At 38.3% G+C, this 17,103-nt stretch overlaps 1 protein-coding gene across 2 annotated transcripts; it reads left to right on the plus strand.

Annotated features, from left to right (window-relative positions):
* Positions 1–1,080: 1,080 nt before the first annotated feature.
* Positions 1,081–14,267, plus strand: mora (CHORD-like protein). 2 transcript variants are annotated; one of them, XM_071593180.1, is made up of 7 exons: positions 1,081–1,211; positions 1,399–1,505; positions 1,613–1,762; positions 3,393–3,533; positions 6,234–6,407; positions 7,493–7,714; positions 13,472–14,267. In XM_071593180.1, the coding sequence occupies exons 1-7, from the start codon at positions 1,127–1,129 to the stop codon at positions 13,679–13,681; spliced, it is 1,089 nt and encodes a 362-aa protein (XP_071449281.1). In that variant the 5' UTR covers positions 1,081–1,126; the 3' UTR covers positions 13,682–14,267. The 2 variants fall into 2 exon arrangements, with proteins under 2 accessions (XP_071449281.1, XP_071449282.1); XM_071593181.1 differs by lacking the exon at positions 13,472–14,267 and adding an exon at positions 11,056–11,270.
* Positions 14,268–17,103: the final 2,836 nt, after the last annotated feature.

Here is a 17,103-nt window from a genome sequence, read left to right on the forward strand (position 1 = left end):
TTTCACATTAGTTGTACAAAATTTCCCTTATTTTAAGAACGCATTTAAATTTTACTAATATTATTGGTGAAAGAATAATTAGTTTCTAACAAAAATGTAAAGTAAGCATATTCAATTGGCAACCCAAACAAATAAAATGATTTTTGCATGAAAATTACGCGATCGATGGGTACGAAAATCTCGACGCATTAGTGTTGCAGCAATCCGTTTAATTTTATATGAAACAATTCACTTCTTAAACAAACACGCCGAAATAGAATGGCTCCGCTGTTATCCACACGTTATTTCAATCATACGCGCCAAAGAGACAATAAGCAAGTGAACATTCTGCCGGCTACTTCCAAGGGTATTGTAACTTCAGTGAACTTATATCTGCTAAAATACAGTAGTACTCACCATATCTAATTTGTCGACGCGTCGGGGTGTATGAAGAATGCACTAACTGAAGGAGGCAAACGACGAGCACACAGAATAACATGTCTCTCGGGAGGGAGAGAGTGGACTGTTTGAAGTCCTCGGCTTCAGAGCGGCAATGAAAAGCAACAGTGCCTCAGACAAGCTCAAAATGCCAGGAAGAGAGAAGGGTGAAAGTCTTTCATAAGAGGGAAAGTGTGCTCTGATAAACGACTGGCAAAAGGGGGATGCAATAATCCGCACCTAAGGAGGGATATTTATTCGATATATTAATTACATATAAAGTACTTGCATTACGTCCAAGGTGAAGCTTTATTTCATAACAAAATGCAGTGATCAACGATGGCATTCCTTAAATAAAATCAAATTCCCGAAAGATGGTTTTAAGCCAAAGAATTTCCGGCAAAAAAAGAATCATTGAGGATCCATAGAAAATTACTGAGGTATTTAGTCGCTGAGATAGATGTAAAAACTTGCATAGGAATATATTTAAAATGATACTAATATATCATAGTTTTGTTGCATACATAACAATTTTGTTCGGTAACAAATACAATTTAAAAAAAATTAGTCTCCTATGACCAACGCGCCTATTATTTTACTTCGCGAAACTCGGCGGATTCCAGCTTTCAATTTTTACCCTATCGGTGGAAAACTTAAGTAAGAGGAATTGGGTAAACATCTGCGTTCTTCCTGGTGAGGTACCGTGGAAATGCCGATGGCTACGGAGAAAGAGCTCTTGCATTGCTACAATCTCGGCTGTGGGCAAAAATATGATCCAGAGGATAATAAGGAAGGTACGTAGAGTGAGTATATGTCATAACTTTGATCTTGTGTATGGTGGTAGGGTTGCAGCTTGGTGACCTGCATTTGAAAGAGTGTTCTAGAAAGTTCTAGGTAACCTTTTTTGAATTATAAATAAATAATTGAATTATACTGTTCCTATTTTCATATTACTGTAATGTGTAAACATCTCTGTTCTAGATTCATGCATTTTCCATCCTGGAGCTCCATTCTTTCACGATGCGTATAAAGGATGGTCATGTTGCAAAAAGAAATGCACTGATTTCACGGAATTCCTGAATATTAAGGTGGATATTTGAAAATTTTGGTTAATATTGCATTAATTTTTTTGCGATAATTGCAACGCCGAATACAGTGCATTGTGATGATTTATTTCATTTGGTGTTTCCTGCAGGGTTGCGAAAAATCATTTCATAGCAATGTGAAACCTCAAGTAGAAAAGCCAATTGTAGACAAGTCCAAGGCGGATGAGGTAATAGTATACAAAGCTCCTCAGCCCATGGTACAGCCATCGCTGAAAAGGCCTCCGTTGGATTCGCAAATGGTATGTACATACGTGATGAGAATTGAGATCGCGTTGTGTACCTATAATCTTCCAGTATGTAGTTTTTTTAATTGCATGTATTCAAATATTAATAAAAATTTTGTTAATTGTATTTTATCGCTTTTTTTGGTATTAGTTAACTTGCTGATGAGGGCAATCTCTTTACCCGAGTATTATGGATGAAATCAGTCATGTGACTAACAGTAGAGCGTTTTATTTCATTATAGTTTCCGAATAAGTTCTCAGTATTTTGGTGACGGTGCTGTTTCCAAAATTAGTAATTAAGTACAATGTGGTCCATGTCAACTTAACAGTATTGGCAATAGGACACCTCCATTGCAGACTATTGCATACCTCCCATTTGCTTTCTTTTAAGGTCTAGGAAACTTTTTCCATAAACTCTAATTCCTTCAACTCCTAGCATCTTACTATTTGGGGAAGTTTCAAGCAAGTTTTCTCTATAAGGTTCCTGTAATGGAATTAAAAATTCTTTGTTGATAGTTCTCATATTAATTTAAAGTTATGGAATGTTCTACTGCAAGGAATCATCCTCAGACTTAATAGATGGGACTATCTTGTATTTAAGATAGTATGGGAAGACAGAAAAATCAGTCAGAATTGAACCTGGAGAGCACACAAAAGCCATTTGATTGTTGATGGTGTCGAAATGTTATGGATTCAGGTGTTCAAACTTTTTCAAACAAATGTACACAGTGTGTTCTTCATTCGTGTTACACATCCTGTGTCCTTTTATTTATTTATTTTATTTATTCAGTATTAGTCCGAAAACAGCACATTTTGGCCTTTACATCGAACTATTAACAACGATAACAATGGTCACATTTACAAACACCCAAGCCAAATTGAGGGAAACTCACCCAGGCGGGAATCGAACCCGCGACCCTTGGAAAGGCAGACGAGGACGTTGCCCCGCCGCCACCGGGGTCGGCAATCTTTTGATTTCATCTCCAAATAATAGCCAGTTGGCCAAGGATGTTGATTTGTGGGAACATATTAGAGGAGCTAATAATACTTCAATAAGGATTCACAGGAAATTGCAGTTGTTTAGAGAAGCAACTGTACAAAAATTACTCCTTTTGTATAATTTATTATGGATAGTTGAAACGGTTAATGAAGGCCCTCGGTTGGAAGTTTCTATGAGTAAGCCAGGATGAAACTTGAAAAAAAATGTACAAGATATCATTGAGTGTTCTTAAATGGCTTTGCGAGCATTTTCCAGAAGATTGGCATGTGGAAAAATATCCTGGAATTAACATAAAAATTCCCCTGGTGGCTTTTGTGAGATATGTATCTCTCTCTGGTGTATAGCTATAAATGATGTAGTAGTGAATGAATATAAAGTGGGCACAAATACACCTCTTTTTTCTTTCCTTGGCGGTACAGATGGCATCTGCAAACTCCCAGCATGCATCATACTTGATTGTTCCTACCAATTGTGGTGTATTACGTTATCTCAAACTTTTGTCTACGCTTGCCAATTCTTCCCTGCTTAACCTTTTTCCAGTTACTTAATTCAACCTCTTCTTGAATTCCCTCTAATTATCTATTGTGCTTGTTGCTGATATATTCCACAATTGTGCAGCATATCAAAGCTCTTTTGCTGTTGTAGGTGGATTTGAAGCCAGCCGTAATTGCACCATCACTGAAGCAGTCGGCTGCTTCAGTGGAAGTGTCGGCCTCTTCTCAAACAGCTGTTAGTCAAAATGAACTGCAGATTGGAATGCCATGCAAGAATAAGGGATGTAAGCAGGTATGTAATACACTTATTGAGTATGATGCAGTCATACTTTATTTAGAGCAATTTTGCCAGTGTGCAGAATGTTGTTATATTTAAAAATTAATTTTGTCCCGCCAGTCCACAGTGCAATGAACTTTGAATTAACTTTGTGTGCAAATCATGTAAAATGAATGTCGGTGCTGGCCACTGCTGGTATGTGTTCTTTTGTTGTAATTTTCATTTTAATTGGTCAGATAGAAGTCATTGCATGCAAAGTTGTCCTATCGCCCACAATATATACGTTGACTCCATAGTCCATTATATCATTGTTTGTTTAGGAAGTTAAGTAAATAAGTGGAAAAATGAAGATATATGCGTGTGATGAAACGGATAATATCCAAAATTTGTAAGGAGAATAATAAATCTTGAGGATTACCCCAAGTTGATAGAGTGCTTTGAAAAAGGACAACATCAAACTGACATGGCAGGTAAATTTAGTCATACTTTAGCAGCTGAAACTATTGTTTTAAGTAATGGAAAAGGTTAGGAGTTGAGCTACATCCGACTTGGCCACTTCTATGACAAAATGCAACTATGCAGGTTGTTCTTTATTTATTTAGGAAAGTGTTACAAGTTTAACAGGTGATAATTCACGCATGCACTTTGCATGTATGCTTAAAATTTCACATTTTTGCAATTATGGTGGAAAATTTTAGCATATTTTCTTAAATGTTTTTTTACATTGCTTGGGAAGGGCTAGAATAGTTTCGCACGCAGACTGCTCCAGTCAATGATCGTTTTGTTGAGAAAAAAAATATTTTTGTGTTTGTTCTTTGGACCCAACATTTCATCATGTGTTTATAATCATGTCTCCCTATAAAAGTAAGTTTTCCCACTTCCGTCCTTCATTCTCCCCAAGCATTATCTCCCTTACTCACACAGAACATTGCCCAGAGTCTGGTTCTTTTTCTCCTTATTTGTAAAGATTCCCAGCCCAGTACATCTAACATTTCTGTCTCACTCCCCGTCCTCCCATGCTTCCCCATCATACATCTGGTGGCCTCTCTCTGTGCCTTCTCTAGTTTTGTAATTAGAACTTAATGTGGTTCCCATACTTTTCATCCATACTCTAAATTCAGTCGTATAAAGGTTTTATATATATTTTCTATTCTATAGTTACTCCAAGGTTCCCTTTGAGGTTTCTCATCACCCAATGCAATATTTTGTAAAATATTTTGGCAGTAAGTGTAATTTGAAAAAGTAGTTACCATTAGAAAAATGGAAGAATTTCCCGTTTGATGAATTGATTCAAAAAGTCAAATTATAATGACTTTCACACCTGTGTAAAAGATATTTACCAAAGAACAAGGTTATGTATTTTTTAGTGGTAGTGTACCAGGTTAAGGTAGTTTCTCTGTTGATTATTAGTCGACCCATGAAAGCTATTCCACAGCCTTTTAAAATTTTACTACAAATAGCTTTTGCCACATTCTCTTTCCTTCTTTATTTCTCGGTAATTCTCTTCCTTGTTCATGCCACATGAAAATCTGTTCCCCTTCAACAATTTTCTATCTCTCAATAATCCCACAAATCCACCCTCCAACTTCCCCTCACCAATAAACCTGTATAAACCTTCTCTACTTGCCTCTTTCTAACCAGCTTATTCTGTCAATCTTTCTCCTAACCACACCTCAAAAGGCTCCTATATATTGGTTATCTCTCTCCCATAAGCTTAGGTCTCTGAGCCATGGAGTGCTATCCACATATTATACAGGGTGTGGCAAAATAACTTCCTTTTTTATAAGCATTTTGCATTTGAAAAAAGGAAGTTATGTTGCCGCGCCCTGTATATATAATATATATTGAAGTCTTTATTCATGGTTGTTGAATTAGAAACTATTGACACATTTCATAATTTTAATAACTCTGTAATTGTACGACAATCTTTTTGATAAAATGGATGAAAACTCCGAAGAATTAGTAATTCCATATTGAGTACATAATAAAGTATTTTTTCAATGCATTATGAAAGTAAACATTACAGTCTGTCAGGTTATATATTAATTGCAATAAACTTTCACCCAATAACAATTGAATGATGTATAAAGAAGATTTCAAATATTACAAATGAATAGATTCCAATGTGAAGGCTTTCGTGGTGCAAAGAGATTCAAATTATTTAAGAAATTATAGTGCACACACATGAAGTTTATTGGGTGGGTTAATAGGTTCACTCTTATAAAGAAAGATTAGCTATTGTGAAATCTTATGTTGTATGAAGTCTCATTGTCAGTAGAATTTCATAATTCAAGGTTGTGCTATTTATTTTAGTTGCACAAACTTTTTTTTAAGCAGAGCCTCATTTGATGATGAAATATGATTTTGAAATTGTAAGAGATTATCGCCTAGCATAGTATTGCAAACCAAGTAGACATGCCTCATCACTCTAAGTTGGGGATAGTGTATGGTTCCCCAACATTTGCAAGGGCAGTATGTTGAAAGCGCAGGGGTAAATGAATTATTGATAACTTAATATCTTGTCCATTGAATGTGTAATGCTATCATTAAAGGAGATTACGAGTCATTAGGAAGACAAAATCCTTAACCTGATCATCAGCTACAAATCCCAGTTCTGTCATCAAATCAACCTAGGTCCCTTTTTCTTTTCAGTATTATTTCAATTCACTCATGTCTTTGTTTTTCTTTAATTCACTTGTAATTTACTCTTTGCAGACATATGAAGGAGAAGCAAGTAAATATGAAGATTGCACGTTTCACCCTGGTGTTCCAGTATTTCACGAAGGACTTAAATTCTGGAGTTGTTGCACCCGTCGAACATCGGATTTCAATGCTTTCCTAGAGCAAAAAGGCTGCAATGTTGGGAAGCATAAATGGTTTGAGGACAAGGTAATCCATTTTAATGAAATAAGGAATCCATAATGATAGTGCTTATATTTTACTGAAGCAGATCAAGTTTGCCTTTGATAATTGTTGATAAAAATTCTTGAGTGTTTACATATTTTGATAGTTGGATGTTACTGTGGAAGTTGGTGTAAAAATCAAAATAATGAATTCGCAAGTACCCTTGATTAATGATTCCAGCTAAATTTTATTTGTCTGGATTGGCCATTATAAAGCCCTATGATAATCATCCACAAATTTCAATAAAAGTGTGCAAATTTTCCAGTGTTCCTTTTATAATTACATGTCACATGCGTCATGTAAGCCATGCATCATTTTTGGGCATTGAATTATGGAGGAATAATATTTTTTGGAAACAATCAGAAAAATAAACGATGTATGTTTATGGAAAAAGAAACAGCATGTGATGAATATATTGGAACAGTATTTTACAATATTCTGTGGAAAACCAGAATCATAGCAACACCTGAAACTAAAAAATAATCATGACAGGGCAATGCACCAGTTGGTGATGTTCATATAGGTATCAATTGCCTATCACTGGAATTAAAATCAGTGGAGCCAGGTGAACAATTGAAAGGATGAATGTGAAGTATCTTGACTTGGTTTATAGATCGTATTAGCTTGACAATTTGGTTGCACCTGCTCTCTTCTCAAGCCTGGCATCATTCATTCCATCTCTAGAACTTATATTGATAGTATGGATTTCTATTTCTAAAGAGAACTTGTTTTAATTAAATGAAGGTTTAATTAAATGAAAAAGGTTGTACACAAATCAATGACAGTGGAAAGATACATTGTATTCTTCATTTAATTAAAATGAATTTCCACAAGGTTGAGCCGGGAACAATTGAAGAACTTGTTTTCTTTACTAATCATACTCGGTATGGACTTCCACAGCTTTGGATATCTAAATTTATGTCCTGAAATATCAGTTCTTAGTTCATTTGGGGATCCAAATTCATTCAGCCTTTGTGTGCTGTTGCAAGCTCTTGCATGGAATTGGCCGATAAGTTACACCTCTTCTCTCACTTCTTGTAAATGTAACTGATGTTGTTTTATTTTGACAGAGTAGTGGAGCTGATGGGAGCGGAGGCAATAGTGATGGCTCCTCCAAGTTACAGTACCGGTATGACTGGCATCAAACGGGCTCTCACGTCGTAGTGGCAGTGTATGCCAAGAATTATGACCCTGTCGAAACAACCGTTAAGCTTAATCCTGTCCGTCTCGTCATTAGTATACAGGACACTGTGACGGCAAAAACATTTGACCTTGATATTCATCTTCGTGGGGTGAGTTCATAACCCACTGGGTGCAATTTTAAGGATTTAGTCTTAAAGACATTCTGGTGGTCTTTTCAAGGGTGTTTTGTAATATCCTCGTTTTCATTTATAGTTATTAATGAGTGCCATTTTTGTCATAAGTAATATTTTTTCTATGAAATAGCAGGAATGATGCATTTTTAAATTATTAAAGTGATTTTTTGCTAGCTATATTTATGAAAATTGGAAATAGTTATATTAGTAGCATTGAATCTATGGCTACCGATCAATTTTAACATAAGCGTATGCATTTTTCCAGTTCTGTTATAGATCAAGGTAATTTTTGCTAGCTTCATGCCAAAGTGTTATATGTATCCATATTGAAGGAGTTTGTAATTTTCTACAAATTATTTTAAGATTTTTAGTTCTAGAGAGTTTTACCGACTTGTGGCATCATCAGGTACAAATTTCGTTCACCTGCAGAAGAAGTTGAAATATCCCTTAAGACAGTGGAGAGGGGGTGACTATGTAGGAGGGAGAGGGAGGGTGCGAAGTTGAAGGGTGTGTGAGAGTTGGGGGTTTGGGTTATTTGGATAAGGGAAGGGAAAGGCAGTAGTGCCTAGGTTATGATGTGGCGGTCAGGGGCGAACAGGCACATTGAACGTTTGGATATGTTTCCCTCTAGGTCAATTTTTCAGAAAGGAGAGGGGTGGGATGTAAATATAATTGCTTGTCACAAAGTATTGTTTTGGGGTCAGTCAAGTACCTTCTAATCTTGATTTCCTCAGGAGCATCCATTTTTAATCCATTGGGGAGGATATGCAGTATTTCCAGGGCAAAATTGCTATTGTGTTTACAATCTATGAGCTGTTTTACTGAGAGAGAATAGGAGTTTTGCTTTTTGTGACCCCTGCCATGTTCTTTGGCTCCTGTCTTGAAATTCCTCCAATTTTAACCAACATAAGAGATGTTGCAGTTCAAGCATGAAGTATAACAATGTGTTATGTGATGATACCCTGTTCTACTGTTAAAATGAATTTTGTGAATCTTTGCTTTTATGCTTTAGATAAATTTGAAGATTCATCCATGTTTTCACCAGAAAACTATGGCAATTTCCTTATTACCTTGCATAATTTGCACCTTGCTTTATGTGTATGATACATTAGGAGAGTATGACAGTGGTTCCATATCTGAGGTGTAGCAATGCAGACAACCTGTTGCACTTAATTACGTTGTCGTATCCCCGTGTCTTCGAGGGGATATTGGCGACACGAGAAGTACCCCACGGGTCGAGTGGCTGCCTCGAGGGTAAACGGGGGCTTTTAGTTTCGTGGGTCATGATGTGGAGAGGATTTCGTTGATAGAAATGGGGGAAAAGAAAGAACTAAAGTGCGCACAACGGCGGTCCCGATTTGACCCAAATTTAATGTATTCTAGGCAGAAACAGAGTTTACAACTATGTATACTATATCCCCTTAACACTGCTTGGCGCTTCCAACCAGAAGCAGGGGCCCAGCCCAACCTTCCCATCTGATCTCGAGTCCCAGACTGGCTTCTTCATCAGTCACCTGTCGTCGTTATCAACATCCCTCTCCAGGCAGAAAGGGGGGGGGGGGTTCGGCATCGACCGCTGGCCCGTAGTCCACGGCGAGTCACCAGTTATCACTGTGGGCCTATGTCCACATTGAGTCACCAGCGGTGACTCGGATGCTCGGACCTACGCCATTGCTTGGCCGGTGAATCATACGGCAGAACACGTGGATGCAACAACATCTCCCGTTTCCCTAATGCGCCATTTATACCAGCAGTTGGTGGACAGAGGTTCCTTCCTACTTGTTTCCTGGCAAGCCTGTGAGAGTTTGTGTTTATGTTGTACACTTGAGTATTGGGCCTGTACTATGTACGTCCCATACTATTGCTCTATTGTTACCACTTTTAACCCACCTCTCTTAATTTCTTGAATTGGGGTTCATCATTACAGTCGGTTGAAGATTCTTCTCTACCTTTTTTCATTAATTATTCTTACTCACTTGTTGCTAGATGGTATCTTCTATAATGTGCACCATAATTTTTTCGTTCTGCGTTTTTCATTCTGGCATGGCACGCCCTTTGCCGTCTTAGTGATTTCCGAACTTCTGAGTTGTACCAACGGGGTTCCTTATTCTCTCTTATATATTTACTAGGTATGAAGCCCTGTATTGCTGAATGTGTTATCGCAAGAAAATTATTCCAGGTATCCTTGACACTCCTAGTGTTGCTTAATTCGTCAAATCTAAGAAAGGAACATTAATAAACATTCTTGGAAAACATTATTCGCCGGGAAAGTACCAGATCATTCTTAAGAACAGGAACAGTTTAACTCACGTTTTAGGCCATCATGGTAAGCTTTATTGAATAAATATTTTCTCTTAGGTTTGTTAATTTATTCTACGCTTCGGGAAAATTTAGCGTTTACAGCCCTGTGATCACTGATTCCATCAATAACTCCGACATTTAAGACTCTTTCGGGTATATTAGTAGCTAATAGATCAAGAAGGTTCTTTCCCCTTTTTGTTGAAGTGACTAATTGATGTAGGGAATTTGAGGTGAACGTCAAAATGAGGGGCTCGCATAAATCCTTGTCTTTACCTCCATTTACAAAACTGTACGAATCCCAATCTACTGTGGGAACATTAAAATCGCCACCGATTATTAATCTATGCTCATTAGTGTGGGATGTAAATCTTTTTATCTGCCTTTCTAGATCTAGTATTGAGCTAACGCCAGCATGGGGTGGTCTATAATACGCACAGACATATATTCTTTTCGCACTGGGTATTTTTACTGAGCACCAGACACTTTCTATGCAGTTATCAGGAAATAACTCAGCTCTACTGATGGTAGAGTTTTTTACCGCGATAAACACTCCTCCTCCGGCTCTATTCTGTCTGTCCTTTCTATACACTGTGAAGGACTTGGGAAATATTTCGCTGTCTGCGATATCATCTGTTAACCAACTTTCAGTTCCTATAATTATATCTGATTCTATGCTATGAATGAGGTGGTGAAATTCCGGTATCTTATTTTTGAAACTTCGGCAGTTAACTACTACTACGGAAATTATTTCTTTGTTTTCGTTGCGGTCTGCTTTCTGGTGATGTTATTTATAAGTCTTTTGGGTTTCTTAATACACGATCGGTCCATATCCTGATAAGTGATTCTTTCTTTTGTCTCATTAGCACTGTACTTAACTCGAGAAATTTCTTTAGGTAACCTAGTATTGTGTGAGACCCACTAATTGACCTACACTTTATAATATCGTTATCAGGGAAATTTAAATTTAAATTTATCCCACTGCCTAACCTACTCATTTGCCTTAAAAATATCTACAGTGCTCGAAGATCCTATGAGCCACCCGAACCAACGCCCGAAGGGAGCGCAACAAGACCCAAGCACCGGTCTCAAGTCCACAAACTCGGCCCCCATGTCCCGACAGAATTTCCACAGCCTTCCGTTTAGAGACTCAATACGACTCCAAACGTAAGCACCGCAGTCAGTCCACGGGACAATGCTGCATATGGACAGCCGTAAGTCCACACCAGATGCCTCCCGCACACGATCCAATTCGGATTTTAGGTCCCTAAAGGCACCCAAAATCCTTTCGGATCCGTAACTGGATGCATCGTTGGTGCCGACATGGGCTACCAACCGCAGCATGGAGCAGTTCGTGCCTTGGGCCGCTGCCCCCACTGCAGCCGTGGCATTAGGAATTAACCCCCCTGGCATACAGTAGGAGGTAACCCTCTGGTTCGTCACGTCCCTATCCGACCTCTCCCGCAATGGGGCCACCAACTGCCGGACGTTGGAACTCCCTAGCAATAAGATTCCCCCCCTCCCAGTGCGACTACCCCTAGGGATGGAAGACGTCGAGGATCGGGGTGTGCTCTCGGCCGCGCAAACAGGCGTCTCGACGCCGTCCTCGGACAGCGCCGCGAAGCCGTTGCTGACAGGGATGGGGGCGGCCTCCACCACTCCCTCTCCCGGAATCGACCTCGCCGCTGCTCCGCGCCTCTGGATCGCCACCTTCCACTCCTCTGGCCGAGGGGAAGGGGTCGCCACCATCACCTTCAAGACCGACTTATTAGCATTTGCACACGGATGCACCCGGGACACCAAACTGGTGCTGCTTGCGGTCCCCCGCGCCCGAGGCGTCCACACACCTCGTCAGCCTGTAGCAGAGCTCCGCCACTATCCTCTCTAGCTCGGTGACGCGGGCCCTTAAGAGCTCGCTCTCCGCCGCTACTTTCGAGTCATGGACGGAGGACCTTCGGGTAGCCATCCTATTCTCGATTACTTTTGAAAAGTTAATATATGTTTTAACGCCTAGGTTTTACACTGTTATAACTCGGGTGGTGTGGAAAATGCACTCTTGAGGTACAAGTAGCTCAAGTAGGTGGGTAAGTTCGATATGTGCGAAAGTATAGGCTTATTGCAAATTAGTGGTCGAGTGAGGGTCGAATACCCTCGCAGCGGGGGGGTTAAGTAGCTGGTGGGTGACCCAAGGGAAAGGCTGTTGAGGTGGGGAAGGCGACCTTGGTTAAGGGCGAGGGGAAACTAAGGAATTTAGGGAGAGTAGGAGAAGTGCACTACTGGTTTCGCGTGAGCTTTACAGCTAAATAATTTAAATACGAAGAGAAATGACAGTGGTAAAAAAATATGTATAAACCGCGAGGAATACACTTACATCTACTAAGGGCTTGTACATATATATGCACAAGCCCTTATAATAATAATACATGATAATTAATGCAACACTCAAACACACCAAAACCAGGTAGATAGACGAGTACGAGCTAAATACACATGCAAATCACAGGCAACTCTAAACACTAAACTTATAATTTATCTTAAATTTAATGCAAATTCCCTCCAAATAAGAATTAAGAATTTGATTCACGAAGTTTAGGTATTTGAATAATATCAACACCAGAAAAATAAGCTAAAAATAATAAGCAAGGGTAAAGGCAACTAGAACAATGATGTTACTATATCAACAAAACGCAAAGACGTTTCTACGTAAGGAAAATTACTAATGTAATAATTTAAGAGACTCAAACGGTGTAAATTCTAAAGTAGATATAATTAAAAACAGTTATCTAAGATAAGAACTACAATACAATTACTGGAGCAAACAATCAACTATCACAGCAAAAAAGCTACATTCGGGGAAACAATCAACTTTGTAATAGTATAACTAACGATAAAGCTAAACACTTTATGTTACATGAACAAAATAAAATGAGGTTATTAAAATATATATATATATATATATATAAATATGTACTACTTATCACTAGTCTTAATATATAGCTAGGACTAGGCGGCTATTCTAGATGCGTCGCAAGGGGTAGCGGCGGAACAGGTCTGGATCTCGGTGAGGCACGTCCTTTCACTCCAAGAGTCAGACGAAGAATGAAAATTTTTTCAGAATTCAGAATTTTTAAAATAATTGAAAATTCAGTGCAAAGGAGGGGGGATTGTGGTTCGAATGCGATTGTATTTTGGGCTCAACTCATCCCTAAAAATATTCTCCCACTCTCAAAGCACTGCGGAATTGAGAGGAAAATATAGGAAACAAATCATTCACCGACAAAGGTGAATGCAAATTATATCTCGCGTCAATGTTTGATAGCAAATTTGTGAAAATCTTGAGGTGGGTCACCAATTCATGCACAAAGTGTGCAATATTGGGAAGAGTCCATTCTTGGCTGTTGTGAATTTACAGAAATCCTAAATGATCATCCATAGGTGGTGGATGTTGCCAGCAGTAGTTCCAGCTTCCTGGCCACCAAAATAGAAGTGAAGCTACGGAAGGCAGAGGCTGGATCTTGGGTGGATATAGCATTGCCGAGAAAGGCAGCGGAGAGCAAGCCCAGTGAAGGAGCGAGCCTGTCCGAAAAGAAGAGTGTGGAAGGGCTCGCAGAGGAGGTTGATTGCGTGGATCTGAGTGACTTATGAAGTTTTTGTTTCTTAGGTTCAGAATTTTATTTATGTACACAAAGGGTCACACCTGCCGTGAAATCTCTTTTCAAAGCCTAACCCCGTCATTTTCTTCCCATTACACTTACAGCGGCACATTTGAGAGCCTTAGCAGCTTGCCAAACTACTGAAGAGACATTGAAGCGAAAGATTAAAGTATGTAGTGCACGAATTATGTAGATTGGCAACACTATTTTTCCTTGCTTAGCATGAATGTGAATATGAGATCTCATTATGGATTAAGTTTCTCAGGAGCTGAATTTGTGAGATTTGATGATTTGTTCACTTACTCCAAACTGAGAGCTGGCCTCAAATTTTGGTGCATTTAAGGAAAATTATGATTTTTCTTAGCAGTATAGTTTTATAATTTAAATCTCATTTATTTCTTCCCCCACTTCTATGGCTATGTTGCAGGCTATCTGGTGATTATGTGATAACAGCGTGTTTGCCATGGACGCATTTGTAATTGTCCTGAAAAAGGTTAAATTAACAGCATGATACAATGGAATATTTATACTGCTATGTGTGAAATTATTGTTTTGAAATTAAAATCTACTGGAAGACATTTTCATTTGTCAGTTTTACTTATTGATTATTATGTCAGATGATCAGTTTTGGTTTTCGAATGTCAAGCAATTTCCTCAACTCACTGTGGAGCTAAAAAAGGCTTTAAGAGAAGTACTTAAAGCAATCCTCTTAATGATAACTCATTTTGATAATGATGGCAAAGAATAATTACTTGTTTATTATATTTCCAGCCTTGGGTAAACCCTAAATGAGTTTGTGTATGAAACTGGCTGTAAGGTTGAAAAGTGTTTGAAAACCTACTTAAATGCAAAACAGGAGTTTGTGTTCTTTGGCATAAACAATACCCAGGGGCAATCCAACCTTTATGGTGCCACGTAGTAGCAGGTAAGGATGTATAATTTTTAGAATATGGTTGGTTTGATTAACGTATGACCTAGGAGCTGGTACAAAGACAATACCAATGTGTCTCGCAACTTGTGACAATCAAGGTTTCCCTAACTGCAGTATAATAGTGTACTAGACTATTATGGAAGACAAGAAATATTTACCCAGTACATTCATGACACTGAATGAATGAATGCATGCATACAATAATAAACTTACACAAAATATCTTATTTTAAATTGGGTGGATGCATCAAAGACGAGATGAAGTGCTAGAATAAATATTCCACGCTTATTATATATATAATTCCACGCATATATTATATATATAACCACAGTAATCAACTCGAAGGTCGGTTTGGTAGGTGATGGGAGAGTTCACCCAGTACTTAGGTCGATGGCATGTGAAATTCACTTATCAGGGTAGGGGGGCCAGTTCCTTTCCCTGTACCGGGTATGGTTTCCCAGGAAGATCTTGTACCCGAAAAATCACATAGCTTCGGTGGAGCTCCACGTGCCCAGAGTGCCTTGCCCAGGAATGGAACCCGGGACACTTGCTTAGTTGCACAGGCATTGATTTGATAAATTTAGATTGTAATGAATTTCTCAACTGCATATCCTACTAACTAGGAAGTACTATGAATCATGGGAGCAGAGAGGGGATTGCTGGGAATAATCAGGTAGGAAAGGTGGATGCAGACTTTTTTTGATTTGCAATGGGGAAAAGTAGCAATCACATGAAATTAAGATAACAAGAATTGGGTAACTTTGGATCAAAACTGTTCATCGACAGTTATTTATTGGACCAGAGACACCTGCCAATAAAAGAACTAGATACGGAACGGAATGATTTCAATCTTAGTTTAATGTGAATTTTTTTGGGAACTTGTTAGCCAAAGCAAAAAATGTGACTAAGTAGGATTGGATAATTGGATAAAAGAGGGGAGAAAAAGCCTTTGGAAGAATTGGAGAACATTAACCTTTATACCTGGCGACTGTTAATTGGATAGAATCATTTGAAATAAAGATCAAATGAAAGTAAGCCATCTACATATGAGTGAGTGATTAAGGCTCTTTGGGTTTCATGGGTCTTAAAGGAACATTTCGAAGAGCCACTCAATAACAGATCCTTCACTATGGGTACTTAATTGCAATAAACTCAGTGTTTGTTTACTGTTTTTCCAGCTTGAATGATTCAACACATTAAATCACACTTCAATTTAATCAGCTAAAATTCATATTTTCAAACACAGGCACCGACCTACCTTTCTGTTCATTTGGTCTATCGGTTGCTGCTGGTTTATGGCCGTTAAAAAATGAATGGCTGCCAGTTAAATATTTTTTAAGACATTTCATTACTCCACAACTAGATAAGAAAAGTCTTTATTTACATGTTTCATGTTAGAGATTTGATTACAGCAAATTGGGAGAAATCTATAAATTATAAAAACAAAAGAATAATCAAGCCATGTCATGAAAAACCACTAAATACTTTGATCCTAGGCACCACTATGATATAAACCACAAAAAATCACAGTAATCAACCCAACCCAAAACCACTAAATACTGATATAACTGCTGATAACTAATACTGATGATAACTGCTTTCATGGTTTATATATATATATATATATACCATAGACACAGTAATCAACCCAAAGGTCTGTTTTGTTAGTGATGGTAGAGTTCACCCAGTACTAAGCCCTATACGGCGTGTTAAATTCACACATCAGGGTAGGGGGGGGTCAGTGCCTTTCCCTGTGCCGGTTATGGTTTCCCAGGAAGATCTGTTAATGAAAAAAATAGCTTGGCTGGAGCTGAGGGTGCCTTAAGAGTCATGGCTTCGAATTGAACCACAGGACTACCATATCTCCCAATAATATGTTCATTTGATTTCTTCCTTTACCATCATATCAGGGTGAATTTTTCGACACATCACTAATGTTGGAAGCAATTAGTTTACAAGCTGACACCAACTCAGTTTCTGTAAATAATACCTCTAATGATAATTAAGAACAAAATTTAGCTTAACAAAAAACCGTTACAGACCGATTGATTACATGTGCGATCTGTCAGTTAACCAGATCTCCCTGGGAAGCTAGAGCTGGCTGAGGGAATGGAACTAGCCCTATCTTATTATCCTATTGTGTGAATTTCACACACGGTACCCAAGGAGATCTCTCTTATCAAACCAGCCTTCAAGTAGAAGTGCATTGTTTTGATTTCAGATCAATGAGGCAGTTTCTCACTCAGAATGTAGAAATTATATAATGTGACAGGAAAGAAAGTTTTCAACCACCTACAGGTCCACCCATCTTCATTTCAATTCATTGTCTATCATCATTTTTGAATATACGTTTGAGAATTCTCCTTGTTTGTACTTGGGACCATTTGGGTAGGACATGGCACTAAGATTAACAGATGAAACCATATATACATATTTTAGTTAGCAAAAATCTACCATTCCAATGTACAACGACTTAATAATAT

This window comes from Hetaerina americana, unplaced genomic scaffold (assembly GCF_022747635.1).
Source record: "Hetaerina americana unplaced genomic scaffold, ioHetAmer1.1.p SCAF_52, whole genome shotgun sequence".
NCBI classification, from domain to species: Eukaryota; Metazoa; Arthropoda; class Insecta; order Odonata; family Calopterygidae; genus Hetaerina; species Hetaerina americana.

Coding starts and splice junctions, on each gene's coding strand:
- mora (XM_071593180.1), top strand. CDS start 1,127: ATGCCGATGGCTACGGAGAAAGAGCTCTTGCATTGCTACAATCTCGGC. Junction 1,212..1,398: donor TCCAGAGGATAATAAGGAAG/GTACGTAGAGTG, acceptor TCTCTGTTCTAG/ATTCATGCATTTTCCATCCT. Junction 3,534..6,233: donor AGAATAAGGGATGTAAGCAG/GTATGTAATACA, acceptor TACTCTTTGCAG/ACATATGAAGGAGAAGCAAG.